The 24,398-nt window shown below is 39.3% G+C and overlaps 1 protein-coding gene across 1 annotated transcript in view; it reads left to right on the top strand.

Moving 5' to 3' along the window:
- ALDH7A1 (aldehyde dehydrogenase 7 family member A1) overlaps positions 1 to 24,398 on the top strand; it is a 299,657-nt gene that overhangs the window by 216,969 nt on the left and 58,290 nt on the right. The window contains exon 17 of the mRNA XM_053701625.1: positions 20,560 to 20,635. Within this exon, the coding sequence (XP_053557600.1) occupies positions 20,560 to 20,635 (76 nt within the window). The remainder of the gene's footprint in view (positions 1 to 20,559; positions 20,636 to 24,398) is intronic.

Below are 24,398 nucleotides of genomic sequence, written 5' to 3'. Positions count from 1 at the left end.
AAATTATCGCTGACATTACTGGAGGTAAGGGTCATGCCCTGCCTCAAGACAGAGCCAAACCAAGGGCTAGACAGTCTAATTTTCGTGCCTTTCGTAACTTCAAGGCAGGAGCAGCATCAAATTCCTCAGCTCCAAAGCAGGAAGGAACTGTTGCTCGCTACAGACAGGGCTGGAAACCTAACCAGTCCTGGAACAAGGGCAAGCAGGCCAGAAAGCCTGCTGCTGCCCCTAAGACAGCATGAAGTGAGGGCCCCCGATCCGGAAACGGATCTAGTGGGGGGCAGACTTTCTCTCTTCGCCCAGGCTTGGGCAAGAGATGTCCAGGATCCCTGGGCTTTAGAGATCATATCTCAGGGATATCTTCTGGACTTCAAAGCTTCTCCTCCAAAAGGGAGATTTCATCTTTCAAGGCTGTCAACAAACCAGCTAAAGAGAGAAGCGTTTCTACGCTGTGTACAAGACCTTTTACTAATGGGAGTGATCCATCCAGTTCCGCGGTCGGAACACGGACAAGGGTTTTACTCAAATCTGTTTGTGGTTCCCAAAAAAGAGGGAACCTTCAGACCAATTTTGGACTTAAAGATCCTAAACAAATTCCTAAGAGTTCCATCGTTCAAAATGGAGACTATTCGGACAATCTTACCTATGATCCAAAGGGGTCAATACATGACCACAGTGGATTTAAAGGATTCCTACCTCCACATACCGATTCACAAGGATCATTATCGGTACCTAAGGTTTGCCTTCCTAGACAGGCATTACCAGTTTGTAGCTCTTCCCTTCGGGTTAGCCACGGCTCCAAGAATCTTTACAAAGGTTCTGGGCTCTCTTCTGGCGGTACTAAGACCGCGAGGAATTTCAGTAGCTCCGTACCTAGACGACATTCTGATACAAGCGTCAAGTTTCCAGACTGCCAAGTCTCATACAGAGTTGGTTCTGGCATTTCTAAGGTTGCATGGGTGGAAGGTGAACGTAGAAAAGAGTTCTCTATGGCCACTCACAAGAGTTCCTTTCTTGGGGACTCTTATAGATTCTGTAGAAATGAAAATTTACCTGACAGAAGACAGGTTAACAAAACTTCTAAATGCTTGCCGTGTCCTTCATTCCATTCAACACCCGTCAGTGGCTCAATGCATGGTGGTAATCGGCTTAATGGTAGCGGCAATGGACATAGTACCTTTTTGCACGCCTGCATCTCAGACCACTACAATTGTGCATGCTAAGTCAGTGGAATGGGGATTACTCAGATTTGTCCCCTATGCTGAATCTGGATCAAGAGACCAGAGATTCTCTTCTATGGTGGCTTTCTCGGCCACATCTGTCCAGGGGGATGCCCTTCAGCAGGCCAGACTGGACAATTGTAACAACAGACGCCAGCCTACTAGGTTGGGGCGCTGTCTGGAATTCCCTGAAGGCTCAGGGATCATGGACTCAGGAGGAGAGTCTCCTTCCAATAAACATTCTGGAATTGAGAGCAGTTCTCAATGCTCTCCTGGCTTGGCCTCAGCTAGCAACTCTGAGGTTCATCAGGTTCCAGTCGGACAACATCACGACTGTGGCTTACATCAACCATCAGGGAGGGACAAGGAGTTCCCTAGCGATGATGGAAGTCTCAAAGATAATTCGCTGGGCAGAGTCTCACTCTTGCCACCTGTCAGCGATCCACATCCCAGGCGTGGAGAACTGGGAGGCGGATTTCCTAAGTCGCCAGACTTTTCATCAGGGGGAGTGGGAACTTCACCCGGAGGTATTTGCACAACTGCTTCGGCGTTGGGGCAAACCAGATCTGGATCTCATGGCGTCTCGCCAGAACGCCAAGCTTCCTTGTTACGGATCAAGATCCAGGGACCCGGAAGCAGTTCTGATAGATGCTCTGACAGCACCTTGGGTCTTCAACATGGCTTATGTGTTTCCACCCTTCCCGATACTTCCTCGTCTGATTGCCAGGATCAAGCAGGAGAGAGCATCGGTGATTCTAATAGCGCCTGCGTGGCCACGCAGGACCTGGTATGCAGATCTAGTGGACATGTCGTCCTGTCCACCATGGTCTCTGCCTCTGAGACAGGACCTTCTGGTTCAGGGTCCTTTCAAACATCCAAATCTAATTTCTCTGAGGCTGACTGCATGGAGATTGAACGCTTGATTCTATCAAAGCGTGGATTCTCGGAGTCAGTGATTGATACCTTAATACAGGCTAGGAAACCTGTTACCAGGAAAATTTACCATAAAATATGGCGTAAATACTTACATTGGTGCGAATCCAAGAGTTACTCATGGAGTAAGGTTAGGATTCCTAGGATATTGTCTTTTCTACAAGAAGGCTTAGAAAAGGGTTTATCTGCTAGTTCGTTAAAGGGACAGATCTCAGCTCTGTCCATTCTTTTGCACAAGCGTCTGTCAGAAGTTCCAGACGTTCAGGCTTTTTGTCAGGCTTTGGCCAGGATTAAGCCTGTGTTTAAAACTGTTGCTCCGCCATGGAGCTTAAACTTAGTTCTTAATGTTTTACAGGGTGTCCCGTTTGAACCCCTTCATTCCATTGATATCAAGCTGTTATCTTGGAAAGTTCTGTTCCTAATGGCTATTTCCTCAGCTCGAAGAGTCTCTGAGTTATCAGCCTTACATTGTGATTCCCCTTATCTGATTTTTCATTCAGACAAGGTAGTTCTGCGTACTAAACCTGGGTTCTTACCTAAGGTAGTCACTAACAAGAATATCAATCAAGAGATTGTTGTTCCTTCATTGTGCCCTAGTCCTTCCTCAAAGAAGGAACGACTTCTGCACAATCTGGACGTTGTCCGGGCCCTGAAATTCTATTTACAGGCAACTAAAGATTTTCGACAAACTTCTTCCCTGTTTGTTGTTTATTCGGGACAGAGGAGAGGTCAAAAGGCTTCGGCTACCTCTCTCTCCTTCTGGCTTCGTAGCATAATACGTTTAGCCTATGAGACTGCTGGACAGCAGCCTCCTGAAAGAATTACAGCTCATTCTACCAGAGCTGTGGCTTCCACTTGGGCCTTTAAAAATGAGGCCTCTGTTGAACAGATTTGCAAGGCTGCAACTTGGTCTTCACTTCACACCTTTTCCAAATTTTATAAATTTGACACTTTTGCTTCTTCGGAGGCTGTTTTTGGGAGAAAGGTTCTTCAGGCAGTGGTTCCTTCCGTGTAAAGGTCCTGCCTGTCCCTCCCGTCATCCGTGTACTTTTAGCTTTGGTATTGGTATCCCATAAGTAATGGATGACCCGTGGACTGACTACACTTAACAGGAGAAAACATAATTTATGCTTACCTGATAAATTCCTTTCTCCTGTAGTGTAGTCAGTCCACGGCCCGCCCTGTTTTTACGGCAGGTCTAAATTTAAATTAAACTCCAGTCACCACTGCACCCTATAGTTTCTCCTTTCTCGTTTGGTTTTGGTCGAATGACTGGGTATGACGTGGAGGGGAGGAGCTATATAGCAGCTCTGCTTGGGTGATCCTCTTGCACTTCCTGTTAGGTAGGAGATATAATCCCATAAGTAATGGATGACCCGTGGACTGACTACACTACAGGAGAAAGGAATTTATCAGGTAAGCATAAATTATGTTTTATTTATGTAACCTACCTCTTCAACTATATGTACACACAACCACTCTTTTAATATAAAACACTTTTAAGTAATAAATTAATAGAAACGGACTTTCACATAATATTTGGAAACATTTATTCCTGCACCCTTAAAATCTACACATACTAATGTGAACTAAATTAAACTACTTTTCTCTTCAAAACACTGGTATCTATTGCCCTAGAAATTTATAAACAACCCAATTAACCCTAGAGAAATACTAACTTTATTAGACACCATACTCCTATGATACTAAAATATGTCAGAAATAGTATACACAGTGTTCTGCGTAATCTTGCTTCTGTCTTTAAAACATCTGTCATTATTGTCATGCTACTGATGTATTCAATACCATTATTACAAATACCAACCTGTAATAAACAGATTGAAAACCCTGCATATGGTCCTATTACCAAACAATATCTCTGTGGTATAATATAAAATACACAGTGAAAGTATGTACAATAAGAACATTTAGAACTTACTCTTCAGCAGTAACATAAAGAACTTCCTGATAAAGTAACATATATCATGGTAACCCACATGCATAAGTTCGCAAAGTAACATATTATCGCAACCAACATGCATAAGTTCACAACATGTAACGGAGTATAGCATAAGGCTTCAAATGAAAAATGTATCCCCATTGGATGCATAAACCTGATTGACATGCAATCCTTCCAATCAGAATCAAGATAATTCCTCATGATCATCCAATCCCACACACAAGGTGGGACTTATGAACCAGTAAATAGATTTACCAAACAGCCGGCGTGTAACCCCTCTGAGGAAGCGTGAGCGAAACACGTGTCAGGGGTCTGGCTTCAGAGAGTTATATTCTGAGACCAGATGTGCGCTATAGAAGGGGCTTAAGCAGACAGAATCTATTGCACTGAATAGCTGTGCAAAAGTTAACTGTGCAAGCAAGGACTTTATAATTACAGATAGAGTATTAGCTAGATAGCTTTAATCTCACAATCTGTCATCCCACATATTAACAGGTCCTCTTGTTGCAGCATTATTTCTGAATTTATTAATAGCCGGCTGCAAAAAATATTGTTTGTATCTAACTGTTTGATGATATACAAACCAAGTACAATGTTTCCTATTTAGATACATGACTCTCAGAGGTATTATTCACATACCTATGCTATATATTGATATCGAGAGAGTTCAAGCAGACAGAATCTATTTCATTGAGCAGCTATGCTAAAGTTAACTGTGCAAGTAAGAACTTTATAATTACAGATAGGGTATTAGCTAGATAGCTTTAATCTCATAACCTGACATTCCACATATTAACAGGTCCTCTTGTTACAGCATTATTTTTTAATTTATTAATAGCCGGCTACAAAAGATATTGTCTGTATCTGACTGTTTGATATTATACAAACCAAGTTTAATGTTTCACATATAGATACATGAGTCTCAGAGGTATTATTCACACACCTATGCTATATATTGATATCTAGAGAGTTTAAGTGTTTTTAAACGTGTATGATTGAATAGTTAAACCAATAAAGATAAAGTATGAATGGTTAAGAATCGTTCCTGTATTATTCAGGAAGATTTTGTCCTAAATAATTGCAGGGGTAAAGCACTCTCTTTTTGTTACAGACTTATCTATGAGTCTCCTTAGTGCTATATTGCCCCCCTAGCAGGTGCTTGTTGATTACAAAAATATTTGGCACCTATAGGTACTAACCATTAGTACTACTTTTCCTACTATCTTGTTACTATAGGATATTAAGCTGTTGTCTTGTAAGGTGCTTTTCTTATTAGTAATCTTTTCTGCAGAAGAGTTTGAGCTGTCCGCGTTATCCTGTGATCCTCCATTTTTGATTTTTCATTCTGCGTACTAAATATGATTTTCTTCTAAAGGTGGTTTCAACTGAAAACATCAATCAAGAAAAGATTGCTACATAATATGGACATAGTTAGACCTCTGAAGTTCTATCTCCAAGCGACTAAAATAGTTTAGAAAATCTTTTGTTTGTACATTACTCTGGGAATCGTAAAGGACAGAGAGCTACTATGGTAGCTTTAGCATCTTGGCTTAAACACATGATTCACAAGGCTTACTTGGTGGCGGGTAAGTTGTCCCTTAAATGTATTACAGCTCACTCTGCCAGAGCAGTGGCAACATCATAGGCTTTAAAGAACGATGCATCTTTGGAGTACATTTGCAAAGCTGCCAAATGGTCCTCCTTACATACTTTTTCAAAATGTTACCGTTTTGATGTCTTTGCTTCTTCGTAAGCAGCTTTTGGCAGGCAGCGATGTCAGCTAAATAGGTACGGTCAGTGAAAGTGTTTTCCCACCCTGTCCATAACATACACCATTGGCTTAGATATTAATCCCATATGTTATGGAGGACTGTGGACCATCATCATTTTACAAAAGAAAACAAAATTTATACTTACCTGATGATAAATTATTTTCTTTTAGATCCACTGGCCCCGTCTGCTTTATGGGTGACGGTTCTAATGACACCTCTATAGAGCCTGCTTTGCCTTTGCTACCTTTCTTTCCTTTTCTCCACTTGGCTATATGTAAATCTAGAGAGAGGTGGGAGCTCTTGTATGGGTTCTTGACCTTCTCCTAGTGGCAGGAAATATATCCCATATGTTATCGAGGACTGTGGACCATCATCATTTCGTAAGAAAATAATTTATTAGGTAAGCATACATTTTTGTTTTCTTTCATGTAATTAGCAAGAGTCCATGAGCTAGTGACGTATGGGATATACATTCCTACCAGGAGGGGCAAAGTTTCCCAAACCTCAAAATGCCTATAAATACACCCCTCACCACACCCACAAATCAGTTTTACAAACTTTGCCTCCTATGGAGGTGGTGAAGAAAGTTTGTGCTAGATTCTACGTTGATATGCGCTCCACAACAGGTTGGAGCCCGGTTTTCCTCTCAGCGTGCAGTGAATGTCAGAGGGATGTGAGGAGAGTATTGCCTATTTGAATGCAATGATCTCCTTCTACGGGGTCTATTTCATAGGTTCTCTGTTATCGGTCGTAGAGATTCATCTCTTACCTCCCTTTTCAGATCGACGATATACTCTTATATATATACCATTACCTCTGCTGATTTTCGTTTCAGTACTGTTTTGGCTTTCTACAACATGTAGACGAGTGTCCTGGGGTAAGTAAGTCTTATTTTCTGTGACACTCTAAGCTATGGTTGGGCGCTTTTTTATAAAGTTCTAAATATATGTATTCAAACATTTATTTGCCTTGACTCAGGATGTTCAACATTCCTTATTTTCAGACAGTCAGTTTCATATTTGGGATAATGCATTTGAATCAATCATTTTTTCTTACCTTAAAAAATTTGACTTTTTCCCTGTGGGCTGTTAGGCTCACGGGGGCTGAAAATGCTTAATTTTATTGCGTCATTCTTGGCGCAGACTTTTTTGGCGCAAAAAATCTTTTCTGTTTCCGGCGTCATACGTGTTGCCGGAAGTTGCGTCATTTTTTGACGTTCTTTTGCGCCAAAAATGTCAGCGTTCCGGATGTGGCGTCATTTTTGGCGCCAAATAATGTGGGCGTCTTATTTGGCGCTAAAAAAATATGGGCGTCGCTTTTGTCTCCACATTATTTAAGTCTCATTTTTCATTGCTTCTGGTTGCTAGAAGCTTGTTCTTTGGCATTTTTTCCCATTCCTGAAACTGTCATTTAAGGAATTTGATCAATTTTGCTTTATATGTTGTTTTTTCTCTTACATATTGCAAGATGTCTCATGTTGCATCTGAGTCAGAAGATACTTCAGGAAAATCGCTGCCTGGTGCTGGAACTACCAAAGCTAAGTGTATCTGCTGTAAACTTTTGGTAGCTGTTCCTCCAGCTGTTGTTTGTATTAAATGTCATGACAAACTTGTTAATGCAGAAAATATTTCCTTTAGTAAAATACCATTACCTGTTGCAGTTCCATCAACATCTAATGTTCAGAGTGTTCCTGATAACATAAGAGATTTTGTTTCTGAATCTATTAAGAAGGCTATGTCTGTTATTCCTCCTTCTAGTAAACATAAAAAGTCTTTTAAAACTTCTCTTTATCCAGATGCATTTTTAAATGAACATCATCATTCTGATTCTAATGATTCTTCTGGTTCAGAGGATTCTGTTTCAGAGGTTGATGCTGATAAATCTTCATATTTATTTAAATGGAATTTATTCGTTCTTTACTTAAAGAAGTCCTAATTGCATTAGAAATTGAGGATTCTGGTCCTCTTGATACTAAATCTAAACGTTTAGACAAGGTCTTTAAATCTCCTGTAGTTATTCCAGAAGTTTTTCCTGTTCCTGGTGCTATTTCTGAAGTAATTTCCAGGGAATGGAATAATTTGGGTAATTCATTTACTCCTTCTAAACGTTTTAAGCAATTATATCCTGTGCCGTCTGACAGATTAGAGTTTTGGGACAAAATCCCTAAAGTTGATGGGGCTATCTCTACCCTTGCTAAACGTACTACTATTCCTACGGCAGATGGTACTTCCTTTAAGGATCCTTTAGATAGGAAAATTGAATCCTTTCTAAGAAAAGCTTATTTGTGTTCAGGTAATCTTCTTAGACCTGCTATATCTTTGGCGGATGTTGCTGCAGCTTCAACTTTTTGGTTGGAAACTTTAGCGCAACAAGTAACAGATCATGATTCTCATAACATTATTATACTACTTCAACATGCTAATAATTTTATCTGTGATGCCATTTTTGATATTATCAGAGTTGATGTCAGGTTTATGTCTCTAGCTATTTTAGCTAGAAGAGCTTTATGGCTTAAAACTTGGAATGCTGATATGTCTTCTAAATCGACTCTACTTTCCCTTTCTTTCCAGGGTAATAAATTATTTGGTTCTCAGTTGGATTCTATTATCTCAACTGTTACTGGTGGGAAAGGAACTTTTTTACCACAGGATAAAAAATCTAAGGGTAAAAACAGGGCTAATAATCGTTTTCATTCCTTTCGTTTCAACAAAGAACAAAAGCCTGATCCTTCATCCTCAGGAGCAGTTTCAGTTTGGAAACCATCTCCAGTCTGGAATAAATACAAGCCTTCTAGAAAAGCAAAGCCAGCTTCTAAGTCCACATGAAGGTGCGGCCCTCATTCCAGCTCAGCTGGTAGGGGGCAGATTACGTTTTTTCAAAGAAATTTGGATCAATTCTGTTCACAATCTTTGGATTCAGAACATTATTTCAGAAGGGTACAGAATTGGTTTCAAGATAAGACCTCCTGCAAAGAGATTTTTTTCTTTCCCGTGTCCCAGTAAACCCAGCGAAAGCTCAAGCATTTCTGAAATGTGTTTCAGATCTAGAGTTGGCTGGAGTAATTATGCCAGTTCCAGTTCTGGAACAGGGGCTGGGGTTTTATTCAAATCTCTTCATTGTACCAAAGAAGGAGAATTCCTTCAGACCAGTTCTGGATCTAAAAATATTGAATCGTTATGTAAGGATACCAACATTCAAAATGGTAACTGTAAGGACTATCCTGCCTTTTGTTCAGCAAGGGCATTATATGTCTACAATAGATTTACAGGATGCATATCTGCATATTCCGATTCATCCAGCTCACTATCAGTTTCTGAGATTCTCTTTCCTAGACAAGCATTACCAGTTTGTGGCTCTGCAACAGCTCCAAGAATTTTTACAAAGGTTCTCGGTGCCCTTCTATCTGTAATCAGAGAACAGGGTATTGTGGTATTTCCTTATTTGGACGATATCTTGGTACTTGCTCAGTCTTCACATTTAGCAGAATTTCATACGAATCGACTTTTGTTGTTTCTTCAAAATCATGGTTGGAGGATCAATTCACTAAAAAGTTCATTGATTCCTCAGACAAGGGTAACCTTTTTGGGTTTCCAGATAGATTCAGTGTCCATGACTCTGTCTTTGACAGACAAGAGACGTCTAAAATTGATTTCAGCTTGTCGAAACCTTCAGTCACAATCATTCCCTTCGGTAGCCTTATGCATGGAAATTCTAGGTCTTATGACTGCTGCATCGGACGCGATCCCCTTTGCTCGTTTTCACATGCGACCTCTTCAGCTCTGTATGCTGAACCAATGGTGCAGGGATTACACAAAGATATCTCAATTAATATCTTTAAAACCGATTGTACGACACTCTCTGACGTGGTGGACAGATCACCATCGTTTAGTTCAGGGGGCTTCTTTTGTTCTTCCGACCTGGACTGTAATTTCAACAGATGCAAGTCTTACAGGTTGGGGAGCTGTGTGGGGGTCTCTGACAGCACAAGGGGTTTGGGAATCTCAGGAGGTGAGATTACCGATCAATATTTTGGAACTCCGTGCAATTTTCAGAGCTCTTCAGTCTTGGCCTCTTCTGAAGAGAGAATCGTTCATTTGTTTTCAGACAGACAATGTCACAACTGTGGCATACATCAATCATCAAGGAGGCACTCACAGTCCTCTGGCTATGAAAGAAGTATCTCGATTCTGGTTTGGGCGGAATCCAGCTCCTGTCTAATCTCTGCGGTTCATATTCCAGGAATAGACAATTGGGAAGCGGATTATCTCAGTTGCCAAACGTTGCATCCGGGCGAATGGTCTCTTCACCCAGAGGTATTTCTTCAGATTGTTCAAATGTTGGAACTTCCAGAAATAGATCTGATGGCTTCTCATCTAAACAAGAAACTTCCCAGGTATCTGTCCAGATCCCGGGATCCTCAGGCGGAGGCAGTGGATGCATTATCACTTCCTTGGAAGTATCATCCTGCCTATATCTTTCCGCCTCTAGTTCTTCTTCCAAGAGTAATCTCCAAGATTCTGAAGGAATGCTCGTTTGTTCTGCTGGTAGCTCCAGCATGGCCTCACAGGTTTTGGTATGCGGATCTTGTCCGGATGGCCTCTTGCCAACCGTGGACTCTTCCGTTAAGACCAGACCTTCTGTCGCAAGGTCCTTTTTTCCATCAGGATCTCAAATCCTTAAATTTAAAGGTATGGAGATTGAACGCTTTATTCTTGGTCAAAGAGGTTTCTCTGACTCTGTGATTAATACTATGTTACAGGCTTGTAAATCTGTATCTAGAGAGATATATTATCGAGTCTGGAAGACTTATATTTCTTGGTGTCTTTCTCATCATTTTTCCTGGCATTCTTTTAGAATTCCGAGAATTTTACAGTTTCTTCAGGATGGTTTAGATAAAGGTTTGTCCGCAAGTTCCTTGAAAGGTCAAATCTCTGCTCTTTCTGTTCTTTTTCACAGAAAGATTGCTAATCTTCCTGATATTCATTGTTTTGTACAAGCCTTGGTTCGTATAAAACCTGTCATTAAGTCAATTTCTCCTCCTTGGAGTTTGAATTTGGTTCTGGGGGCTCTTCAAGCTCCTCCGTTTGAACCTATGCATTCATTGGACATTAAATTACTTTCTTGGAAAGTTTTGTTCCTTTTGGCCATCTCTTCTGCCAGAAGAGTCTCTGAATTGTCTGCTCTTTCTTGTGAGTCTCCTTTTCTGATTTTTCATCAGGATAAGGCGGTGTTGCGAACTTCTTTTAAATTTTTACCTAAGGTTGTGAATTCCAACAACATTAGTAGAGAAATTGTAGTTCCTTCATTATGCCCTAATCCTAAGAATTCTAAGGAGAAATCATTGCATTCTTTGGATGTTGTTAGAGCTTTGAAATATTATGTTGAAGCTACTAAGACTTTCCGAAAGACTTCTAGTCTATTTGTCATCTTTTCCGGTTCTAGAAAAGGCCAGAAAGCTTCTGCCATTTCTTTGGCATCTTGGTTGAAATCTTTAATTCATCATGCCTATGTTGAGTCGGGTAAAACTCCGCCTCAGAGGATTACAGCTCATTCTACTAGGTCAGTTTCTACTTCCTGGGCGTTTAGGAATGAAGCTTCGGTTGGTCAGATTTGCAAAGCAGCAACTTGGTCTTCTTTGCATACTTTTACTAAATTCTACCATTTTGATGTGTTTTCTTCTTCTTCTGAAGCAGTTTTTGGTAGAAAAGTACTTCAGGCAGCTGTTTCAGTTTGAATCTTCTGCTTATGTTTTCATTTAAACTTTATTTTGGGTGTGGATTATTTTCAGCAGGAATTGGCTGTCTTTATTTTATCCCTCCCTCTCTAGTGACTCTTGCGTGGAAAGATCCACATCTTGGGTAGTCATTATCCCATACGTCACTAGCTCATGGACTCTTGCTAATTACATGAAAGAAAACATAATTTATGTAAGAACTTACCTTATAAATTCATTTCTTTCATATTAGCAAGAGTCCATGAGGCCCACCCTTTTTTGTGGTGGTTATGATTTTTTTGTATAAAGCACAATTATTCCAATTCCTTATTTTGATGCTTTCGCTCCTTTCTTATCACCCCACTTCTTGGCTATTCGTTAAACTGATTTGTGGGTGTGGTGAGGGGTGTATTTATAGGCATTTTGAGGTTTGGGAAACTTTGCCCCTCCTGGTAGGAATGTATATCCCATACGTCACTAGCTCATGGACTCTTGCTAATATGAAAGAAATGAATTTATCAGGTAAGTTCTTACATAAATTATGTTTTTTGCTTTTAAAGTGAAGACACATTCCATTAACACACAAACTTTTGGGATGACTGCCATTTTTAAACCCCAGTTAAGCTGTAATAGAAGGCAACTGTTAATCATCTTTGCATACTTTCAATAATAACAATGCATTCATTCATTCTTCTTCTTTTCTTTTTTTCTTTTGAAGAAAGTTCTGCAAGACCTTCCTTTCAAATGACATGTTCTCTTACATTAGGTGGTTATGAAGATATGCGTAGGCCAAATATTCACCTATTTTATATTTTGATATCTATCAATTCACATTTGTAAAAGTGGCTTATGAGGGAGTAGTGCAGCATATTATGAGGGTGTAGTGCAGCATATTTTATTTTTGTATCTTGGGTTTGGATTGACCTTCCTCTATTTATTTCTAAGTTTCCAATTTTGTTTCTTTGTTTTGGTGAATGTTGTTGATTAACATGATTATTAGATTATTTTGTGTGGTATCTTCTTCCACTGGAGGGATATGCTTGCATTTGCCATATTTGCTATATGTGCTGTTTGTGTGTATATATCAGCAGTCAGTCCTTTTTATTGGAACATGGAAATCCAACAAAACATAGCAATGTTTCGGGTATTAACCCTTAATCATGCGAAACGTTGCTATGTTTTGTTGGATTTCCATGTTCCAATAAAAGTACTGATTATTATTATGGTGCTGTGGGACTGTGTTCTTATATTTGATGTATGGGGTATGAGCAGCTACTCTAACCCAATTTGCACATATCCTGAGCTGACAAGGTGCTGTATATACATATATATATATATATATTGATACAAAGTCTCAGAGAAAGCGCCAATAATCCTCTCTCACCTTGTTCCTCGACGTCCTTAGCGTGCTTCCGCTTCAAACTCTGACCTCTGTAGGCACGGCACAATGGAGAGTGAGTATATCCGGTCAGTGTAGATGCGGCATTCTCAGGTATTTGCTGAATACCAAAATAATGAATATAGAGATAGAAGAAAGAATGCGCAAGATACCTCTTCAGACCGGTGTAAAGTAAAAATTCCAAAATTTATTTATCCAAGTTTAAAAACAGACAAACCGTAGCACGGTGTGTAGACATATAAAATCACATCAGTGTGGACAGGAATGCTTCAGTATATATATATATATATATCTATATCTATATATCCTAACAATCAGCAGTCGTCATGATTGGATAACATGTCACATAATGCCTAATGGCAGAAACATGCTAGCCACTCCTGGTGGGGTAAAAATAGTTTTTTTTTGTGAACTATCGTGGACTTCGACACATTTTTTTGTGAATTATTGTGGACTTTGACACATTTTTTACACTATTTTTTACACTATTTTTTACACTATTTTTACACCTGTTATATTATATTTTTTGAAGAGTAGGACTACCACTATTGTTTTTATTGTTTTTTACTGTTGATTCATTTCTGGAACAGTTTTTTAATTGTTGTTGCATTTCTGTACCCCTTGTTTTTATTATCACTCATTGAAGGTTTTATCTCCCACTCATGGATCCATGAAGTGTATTATATTACAACATCATTGTTTTTATAATTGTTCTATATAAATTTTCTTATTGAAGTGTTTTGTGTAAAGTGGTATCTGTGAGGAATCACTTTTATTAAACTAAATTATTTTCAAGCCCTCTTCTGGTTCTTTTACCTTAGCCTCCTTAGGGTAGGCGCCTGGGTTCACTACCTTTTTCATACTATTTCCTTTAAGGGTACTAGCTAGGAGTCACCCGCCCCCAGGCACAGAGGTTTTTTCCTTTCGGCGCTTAGGTTTACCCCCTCTCCTCGTTTAGGGTTCTCCACATATGGGTCATAGCTGCAGGACACAGAGAGAACCTACACTTGGATTAAATTATATCCACCAAGAAACCTTAAAGTGATAAGTTACAGAATTGGTACAGCGCTAATGGAACAAACGTATATGTGTGTGTGTGTATGTATATATGTATATATATATATATATATATATATATATATGTATTTCATGTAATTGGCAAGAGTCCATGAGCTAGTGACATATGGGATATACAATCCTACCAGGAGGGGCAAAGTTTCCCAAACCTCAAAATGCCTATAAATACACCCCTCACCACACCCACAATTCAGTTTTACAAACTTTGCCTCCTATGGAGGTGGTGAAGTAAGTTTGTGCTAAGATTTCTACGTTGATATGCGCTTCTCAGCATTGTTGAAGCCCGATTCCTCTCAGAGTACAGCGAATGTCAGAGGGACGTGAAGGGAGCATCACTTATTGAATACAATGATTTTCTAACTGGGGTCTATTTCATAGGTTCTCTGTTATCGGTCGTAGAGATTCATCTCCTACCTCCCTTTTCAGATCGACGATATTCTCTCAATTTACCATTACCTCTACTGATAACTGTTTTAGTACTGGTTTGGCTATCTGCTATATGTGGATGGGTGTCTTTTGGTAAGTATGTTTTTTATTACTTAAGACACCTCAGCTATGGTTTGGCACTTTATGTATTTATATAAAGTTCTAAATATATGTATTGTACTTATATTTGCCATTAGTCAGGTTCATGAATTTCCTTCTGCAGACTGGCAGTTTCATATTTGGGGAATATAAACATTTTTTTAAAGAAATTTATTTCTTACCTGGGGTTTAGTCTTTTTTTTTTTTTTCAATTGACTACTTCTTGCAAATTGCGGGCGGTATTAGGCCCCCGGGTGCGTCAAATGCTAAACTTTATTGCATCATTCTTGTCGCAAAAATATTTTTGGCGTGAAAAAATACGTCAGACGTAACTTTGTCATTTCGGGCGTCATACTTGACGCCGAGACCTTTCACACGGTTGCGTCATTAGTGAGGGGAGTGTGTCATTTCCGGTTATTTTTGGCGCCTAAAAAGTTTATGTTGTGCGTCATACTTGGCGCCAAACTTTTTCATTATTTCAATACCCCATTGATGTTTGCCTCTTGCTTTTTTCTCTATCAGAGGGCTATACTATTTGCATTTTTTCCCATTCCTGAAACTGTCATATAAGGAAATTTAATGATTTTGCTTTATATGTTGTTTTTTCTCTTACATTGTGCAAGATGTCTCAATCTGATCCTGCCTCAGAAGTTTCTGCTGGAACATTGCTGCCTGACATCGGTTCTACCAAAGCTAAGTGCATTTGTTGTAAAATTGTAGAAATTATTTTGCCGAATGTCATTTGTAATAGTTGTCATGATAAACTTTTACATGCAGATAGTGTATCCATCAGTAATAGTATATTGCCAGTTGTTGTTCCTTCAACTTCTAATGTGCATGATATACCTGTAAATTTTAAAGAATTTGTTTCTGATTCTATCCTGAAGGCTTTGTCTGCATTTCCACTTTCTAATAAACGTAAAAGGTCTTATAAAACTTCTCATTTAGTTGATGAAATTTCAAATGACCAACAACATAATAATTTATCCTCTTCTGATGAGGATCTATCTGATACAGAAGATCCTTCCTCAGGCATTGACACTGACAAATCTACTTATTTATTTAAAATAGAGTATATGCGTTCTTTATTAAAATAAGTGTTAATTACTTATATTGAGGTAACCAGTCCTATTGACGTTCAGTCTAATAAACGTTTAAATGCTGTTTTTAAACCTCCTGTGGTTTCTCCAGGGGTTTTTCCTATTCCTGAGGCTATTTCTGATATGATTTCTAGGGAATGGAATAAGCCAGGTACTTCTTTTTTTTCCTCCTTCAAGGTTTAAAAAATTGTATCCTTTACCAGCAAAATCTATAGAGTTTTGGGAAAAAAAATCCCCAAAGTTGATGGGGCTATTTCTACTCTTGCTAAACGTACCACTATTCCTATGGAAGATAGTACTTCCTTTAAGGATCCTTTAGATAGGAAGCTTGAATCTTATCTAAGGAAGGCCTATTTATATTCAGGTCATCTTCACAGACCTACAATTTCTTTGGCTGATGTTGCGACTGCATCAACTTTCTGGTTGGAGAATTTAGCGCAACAGGAATTGGATTCTGACTTATCTAGCATTATTCGCTTACTGCAATATGCTAATCCATTTTATTTGTGATGCCATTTTTGATATTATCAAAATTAATGTTAGATCCATGTCTTTAGCTATATTAGCTAGAAGAGCTTTGTGGCTTAAATCTTGGAATGCTGATATGACATCTAAATCTAGATTACTATCTCTTTCTTTCCAAGGTAATAATTTATTTGGTTCTCAGTTGGATTCTGTTATTTCAACTGTCACTGGGGGAAAGGGAGTTTTTCTGCCTCAGGATAAAAAACCTAAGGGTAAATCTAAGGCTTCTAACCGTTTTTGTTCCTTTCGTCAGAATAAGGAACAAAAACTCGATCCTCTCCCCAAGGAATCTGCTTCCAATTGGAAGCCTTCCTCAAATTGGAATAAATCCAAGCCATTTAGGAAACCAAAGTAAGCCCCTAAGTCCACATGAAGGTGCGGCCCTCATTCCAGCTCAGCTGGTAGTGGGCAGATTAAGGTTTTTCAAGAATATTTGGATAAAATCTGTCCAAAATCAATGGATTCAGAGCATTGTCTCTGAAAGGTATCGAATAGGATTCAGAGTAAGACCTCCTGTGAGAAGATTTTTTTCTCTCACGTATCCCAGCAAATCCAGTAAAAGCTCAGGCTTTCCTAAAGTGTGTTTCAGACCTGGAGTCTTCAGGGGTAATCATGCCAGTTCCTCCTCAGGAACAAGGTTTGGGGTTTTATTCAAATCTATTCATTGTACCAAAGAAGGAAAATTTATTCAGACCAGTTCTGGATCTAACAATTTTGAATAGTTATGTAAGAGTACCAACTTTCAAGATGGTGACTATAAGGACTATTCTGCCTTTTGTTCAGCAAGGACATCATATGTCTACAATAGACTTGCAGGATGCATACCTTCATATTCCGATTCATCCAGAACATTATCAGTTTCTGAGATTCTGTTTTCTAAACAAGCATTACCAATTTGTTGCTCTTCCATTTGGCCTAGCAACAGCTCCAAGAATCTTTTCAAAGGTTCTGGGTGCCCTACTCTTTGTAATCAGAGAACAGGGTATTGCGGTGTTTCCTTATTTGGACAATATCTTGGTACTAGCTCAGTCTTTATGCACTGTAGAATCTCACACAAATCAACTAGTGTTGTTTCTTCGGAAACATGGTTGGAGGATCAATTACCAAAAAGTTTCTTGATTCCTCAGACAAGGGTCACCTTTTTAGGCTTCCAGATAGATTCAGTGTCCATGACTCTGTCTCTAACAGACAAGAGACGTTTAAAATTGGTTGCAGCCTGCCGGCACCTTCAGTCTCAGTCATTCCCTTCAGTGGCTATGTGCATGGAAGTTTTAGGTCTCATGACTGCAGCATCGGACGCGATCCCCTTTGCTCGTTTTCACATGAGACCTCTACAGCTTTGTATGCTAAATCAATGGTGCAGGGATTATACAAAGATATCACAATTAATATCCTTGAATCCCAATGTACGACACTCTCTGACATGGTGGATAGATCACCATCGTTTAGTTCAAGGGGCTTCTTTTGTTCAGCCAACCTGGACTGTGATCACAACGAATGCAAGTCTTTCAGGTTGGGGAGCTGTTTGGGGATCTCTGACAGCACAAGGGGTTTTCGAAATCTCAAGAGGCGAGATTACCAATAAATATTTTAGAACTCCGTGCAATTCTCAGAGCTCTTCAGTTTTGGCCTCTGCTAAAGAGAGAACCGTTCATTTGTTTTCAGACAGACAATATCACAACTGTGGCATATGTCAATCATTAGGGTGGGACTCACACTCCCCAAGCTATGAAAGAAGTATCTCGGATACTTGTTTGGGCGGAATCCAGCTCCTGTCTAATCTCTGCGGTGCATATCCCAGGTGTAGACAATTGGGAGGCGGATTATCTCAGCCACCAGACTTTACATCCAGGGGAGTGGTCTCTCCATCCAGATGTGTTTTCTCAGATTGTTCAGATGTGGGGTCATCCAGAGATAGATCTCATGGCCTCTCATCTAAACAAGAAACTTCCCAGATACCTGTCCAGGTCCAGGGATGTTCAGGTGGAAGCAGTGGATGCGCTGACACTTCCTTGGTGTTATCATCCTGCTTACATTTTCCCGCCTCTAGTTCTTCTTCCAAGAGGGATCTCCAAAATCATCATGGAACAATCATTTGTGTTGCTGGTGGCTCCAGCATGGCCACACAGGTTTTGGTATGCGGATCTGGTTCGGATGTCCAGTTACCCGCCTTGGCCACTTCCGTTTCGGCCAGACCTACTATCTTCAAGGTCCGTTTTTCCATCAGGATCTCAAATCATAAAATTTGAAGGTATGGAAATTGAACGCTTAGTACTAAGTCATAGAGGTTTCTCTGACTCAGTGATTAATACTATGTTACAACCTCGTAAATCTGTCTCTAGAAAGATTTATTATAGAGTTTGGAAGACTTACATTTCATGGTTTTCTTCTCATAAATTTTCTTGGCATTCTTTTAGTATTCCTAGAATTTTACAGTTTCTTCAAGATGGTTTGGATAAGGGTTTGTCTGCAAGTTCCTTGAAAGGACAAATCTCAGCTCTTTCTGTTTTTATTTCACAGAAAGATTGCTATACTTCCTGATATACACTGTTTTGTACAGGCTTTAGTTCGTATTAAACCTGTTATTAAATCAATTTCTCCTCCTTGGAGTCTTAATTTGGTTCTGAAGGCTTTACAGGCTCCTCCATTTGAACCTATGCATTCTTTGGACATTAAACTACTTTCTTGGAAAGTGTTGTTTCTTTTCGCCATCTCTTCTGCTAGAAGAGTTTCTGAGCTATCTGCTCTTTCTTGTGAGTCTCCTTTTCTGATTTTTCATCAGGATAAAGCAGTTTTGCAGACTTCTTTTCAATTTTTACCTAAGGTTGTGAATTCTAACAACATTAGTAGAGAAATTGTTGTCCCTTCCTTGTGTCCTAATCCTAAGAATTCTTTGGAAAGATCCTTACATTCTTTGGATGTGGTAAGAGCTTTGAAATATTATGTGGAAGCTACTAAAGATTTCAGGAAGACTTCCAGTCTATTTGTTTTATTTTCTGGTCCTAGGAACGGTCAGTGGCTTCTGCTATTTCCTTGGCTTCTTGGTTGAAACTTTTGATTCATCAAGCTTATTTGGAGTCGGGTCAGGCCCGCCTCAGAAAATTACAGCTCATTCTACTAGATCAGTCTCCACTTTGTGGGCTTTTAAGAATGAAGCTTCAGTTGATCAGATTTGCAAAGCAGCAACTTGGTCCTTATTGCATACATTGACTAAATTCTACCGTTTTGATGTATTTGCTTCTTAGGAAGCAGTTTTTGGTAGAAAAGTTCTTCAGGCAGCTGTTTCAGTTTGATTCTTCTGCTTTTGATTTAAGTTTTTTTCTTTTAAAAATGAAAATAAACTTTTTTTTTTGGGTTGTGGATTAATTTTTTCAGCGGAATATGGCTGTTTTTATTTTATTGAAACAAGATATTTCAGCACACAGGCTTATATTGCACGCCACCCAAGGACCACTGCCTAGGTCCTAAGTTCATAAACAGAAAAAAGCAGGCGGGTGACAGCAAATACAATAACAATTTATTGTGGAGACAAAAAAGAAGGCAACGTTTCGGGAATCTTATCCCTTATTCATGCCATCATGGCATGGCATGAATAAGGGATAAGATTCCCGAAACGTTGCCTTCTTTTTTTGTCTCCACAATAAATTGTTATTGTATTTGCTGTCACCCGCCTGCTTTTTTCTGTTTTTATTTTATTCCCTCCCTCTCTAGTGACTCTTGAGTGGAGATCCACATCTTGGGTATTGCTATCCCATATGTCACTAGCTTATGGACTCTTGCCAATTACATGAAAGAAAACATAATTTATGTAAGAACTTACCTGATAAATTAATTTCTTTCATATTGGCAAGAGTCCATGAGGCCCACCCTTTTTATGGTGGTTATGATTTTTTGTATAAAGCACAATTATTTCCAAATTTCCTTTGTTGATGCTTTCTACTCCTTTCTTTATCACCCCATTGCTTGGCTATTCGTTAAACTGAATTGTGGGTGTGGTGAGGGGTGTATTTATAGGCATTTTGAGGTTTGGGAAACTTTGCCCCTCCTGGTAGGATTGTATATCCCATACGTCTCTAGCTCATGGACTCATGCCAATATGAAAGAAATGAATTTATCAGGTAAGTTCTTACATAAATTATGTATATATATATATATATATATATATATATATATATATATATATATATATATATATATATAATGTGTGTGTTTTTAATATAATGTTTCTAATAGCATTATCTCTGTTAATTTGTAATAAGATTTCACCTTCCTAGAAATCACTATGGTGTCTTCAAATGTGCTTTAACTATTGCTAAATCTATTCAATTATTTTAGGCGGTGAGAAGCACACAGGTGGAGGCAGAGAGTCCGGAAGTGATTCATGGAAACATTATATGAGACGATCTACCTGGTAAGCTTCAAATTTGGAACTGGGCACTCTTTTTTTAGCACTTTGTCTTGATTCAGATATTTTATTTTTCAAATAACACTACTTTATTCCATTTAATTTCAACTAAATTTGATTTTCTTAGAGTTCAATTATTTAATCCAATTAGAAACATATCTTTACATTCCCAAAATATCTTATTTTTTCCTGCACATAATATAATAATAATAATAATAATGGACAATGAAGTCTATTGTTTCAGTTTTATACAAGGATATTCCTCTAAATACTTTCCCTTCAAACCACAGTCTGAATGTAAGATTGTATAATACAATTGTAAAATATAAAAAAATAGAATAAGCTGAGACTACTTGTATACTTGTTAGAAAATAAACTGCTCTATATTACTTGCTGTAGTAATACAGCCTGTATAGCATTTTTCATGTTTGTAGGGTACATGTAAGTAATTGAGTGGAACAGTGAGAGGGCCCAGGATTAGTGGAGATATCTCCTCTGGATAGTATTAGCAAAACAGATATATAGAAGCAATGGGAATGTGTTGTGCAGCACTGTGAGTGTTTTGTGTGGACTGGTACAGGGTGGTGATAGTGATTTTTGAATTTAATAGTTGATGGGAACTAAGTTCAGGTGAAAAATACAGTGGTTTGTTTTTGTGCCTCATACCAGTTTTGCAAAGACCTAGACATATTTAACAAAGCAATTTCCTTCTTAATACAGGGAGAGTCCATAGTTGCATTCATTACTTGTGGAAATACTGAACCTGGCCACCAGGAGGAGGCAAAGACACCCCAGCCAAAGGCTTAAATACCTCCCCCACTTCCCTCATTCTCCAGTCATTCTTTGTCAGAAGTGTCAGAAGATTTCAGAGTAGTTCCTTAGGAAGGGTATCTACCCTTGGAGATGGGACTGGAGTTTTAAGTAGTCTAGTCAGCCTCTCAGTGAGAGCATTGATAAACGGTAGTCTAGAGATGCAGGGAGAGTCTTCCTGCGAAACCATCCCGACTCATATTAACAGCTCCTAAGCAATCAGCGTTGACGAGTTTCGCTTCCTGCTTTTCTTCACTCAAGTTCATGTCAGAAGCAACGCTACAGTCTGTCAAACTTGAAGGACCGTGTTTTCTGTTCCACAGCATAAAATCCATTAATTTTTTTTATACATATGTTAATGATAGAAGACAGGGTCACAGTGGGACTCCTTTTATCTTTATGGAATCAAGGGTTAATATCCCCTGAGGGGGATTATTGAACAGTGGGGTTTTTAATCATATTTGTTTTGTGATTTTGACTGCTTTATGTGTAGGAGACGTTTGGGCTCATAGGCTGATATGGAACGTACAGGTTATTTTTTATTATTATTCATATTTTAGAGCTGCACGGTTTTATTAAGCTGGTGCGCTTTTCCTTAGCAGGGGCGGTCCTCCATGACGCACCGTGAGTGGTCACGTTTTTCCATTTCCTATTCCTGACAGAGTGTCTGCGACAAGGAGCGAGTTTCTCTATCTGTCTGGGTCATAGGAGGTGGTAAGTGCCCCAGCCATTGGGGGTATAAGGTGCCAGTTGTTTTTTCTATAATTTAAATTAGTAGAGTTATGGAGGCTTCTGATAATTTAGAGGGGGATCCCTCTAATACAGAATTTGATACCTGTGTATATTGTGAGGAGGCCCGGGTAGTCCAGCCCTCTCAATTATGTTCCGTATGCTGCATCAGGGTGCTCTCATCAACCAATGTTGAGATGTTAGAGACAACTAAGCTGTCCACATCTGAGGATTCCTCGTCCTGTGAGGTGTGTTCCCTAGAATCTTCTGTTCCTACACATGCAGTTTCCCCGGGTACCGCTCCTTCGCCTGAAGGGGGCTTTTTCTACCAGATGTTACTGCGCAGTTCTGCATGAAAATCTCTACGGCCTTAGCAATTTTGCCTCTTCCTGCAACATGCAACCTAAGGGTTAATCCATGCACTCCTGCCCAGGGACCGTCGTGTAAATTGACGATTGTATCCAATTGGTCATCTGGGGATGCGGTTCCTTCTGAGGCTTCATAGGTAGGACCTCCAGGGTTGGAGTCTGCTGATTTGATTCCTCCGACTGAAGAGGATTTAGCAGGTTCAGTATTTCCACGAGTAATGAATGCAGCTGTGGACTCTCCCTGTACAGAAGGAAAGGAAATTATCTAGTAAGCATAATTTGTTTTCTTTCATGTAATTAGCAAGAGTCCATGAGCTAGTGACGTATGGGATATACATTCCTACCAGGAGGGGCAAAGTTTCCCAAACCTTAAAATGCCTATAAATACACCCCTCACCACACCCACAATTCCGTTTTACAAACTTTGCCTCCCGTGGAGGTGGTGAAGTAAGTTTGTGCTAGATTCTTCGTTGATATGCGCTTCGCAGCAGGTTGGAGCCCGGTTTTCCTCTCAGTGTGCAGTGAATGTCAGAGGGATGTGAAGAGAGTATTGCCTATTTGAATTCAATGATCTCCTTCTACGGGGTCTATTTCATAGGTTCTCTGTTATTGGTCGTAGAGATTCATCTCTTACCTCCCTTTTCAGATCGACGATATACTCTTTTATATATACCATTACCTCTACTGATTCTCGTTTCAGTACTGGTTTGGCTTTCTACTATATGTAGATGAGTGTCCTGGGGTAAGTAAGTCTTATTTTCTGTGACACTCTAAGCTATGGTTGGGCACTTTTATATAAAGTTCTAAATATATGTGTTTAAACATTTATTTGCCTTGATTGAGGATGTTCAATATTCCTTATTTCAGACAGTCAGTTTCATTATTTGGGATAATGCATTTGAATATTACATTTTTCTTACCTTGAAAATTTTACTTTTTTTCCTGTGGGCTGTTAGGCTCGCGGGGGCTGAAAATGCTTCATTTTATTGCGTCATTCTTGGCGCGGACTTTCTTGGCGCAAACATTTTCTTGTCATTTCCGGCGTCATACGTGTCGCCGGAAGTTGCGTCATTTTTTTAACGTTTTTGCGCCAAAAAATGTCAGTGTTACCGGATGTGGCGTCATTTTTGGCGCCAAAAACATTTAGGCACCAAACAATGTGGGCGGCTTTTTTGGCGCTAAAAAATTTGAGCGTCATTGTTGTCTCCACAATATTTAAGTCTCATTGTTTATTGCTTCTGGTTGCTAGAAGCTTGTTCATTGGCATTTTTCTCCAACATAGGTGTGTCCGGTCCACGGCGTCATCCTTACTTGTGGGATATTCTCTTCCCCAACAGGAAATGGCAAAGAGCCCAGCAAAGCTGGTCACATGATCCCTCCTAGGCTCCGCCTACCCCAGTCATTCTCTTTGCCGTTGCACAGGCAACATCTCCACGGAGATGGCTAAGAGTTTTTTGGTGTTTATATGTAGTTTTTATTCTTCAATCAAGAGTTTGTTATTTTAAAATAGTGCTGGTATGTACTATTTACTCTGAAACAGAAAAGAGATGAAGATTTCTGTTTGTAAGAGGAAAATGATTTTAGCAACCGTTACTAAAATCGATGGCTGTTTCCACACAGGACTGTTGAGATGAATTAACTTCAGTTGGGGGAAACAGTGGGCAGACATTTGCTGCTTGAGGTATGACACATTTCTAACAAGACTTGGTAATGCTGGAAGCTGTCATTTTCCCTATGGGAACCGGTAAGCCATTTTCTTAGTTTAGTATAAGAATAAAGGGCTTCACAAGGGCTTTAAAGACTGGTAGACATTTTTCTGGGCTAAAACGATTACTTTATAAGTATATTTAGTGGATTATAAC

The sequence above is a fragment of the Bombina bombina genome, chromosome 2 (genome assembly GCF_027579735.1).
Source record: "Bombina bombina isolate aBomBom1 chromosome 2, aBomBom1.pri, whole genome shotgun sequence".
Lineage (NCBI taxonomy): Eukaryota > Metazoa > Chordata > Amphibia > Anura > Bombinatoridae > Bombina > Bombina bombina.
The sequence above is the reverse complement of the archived record's forward strand: the minus strand, read 5'-3'. Positions and strand labels throughout refer to the sequence as shown.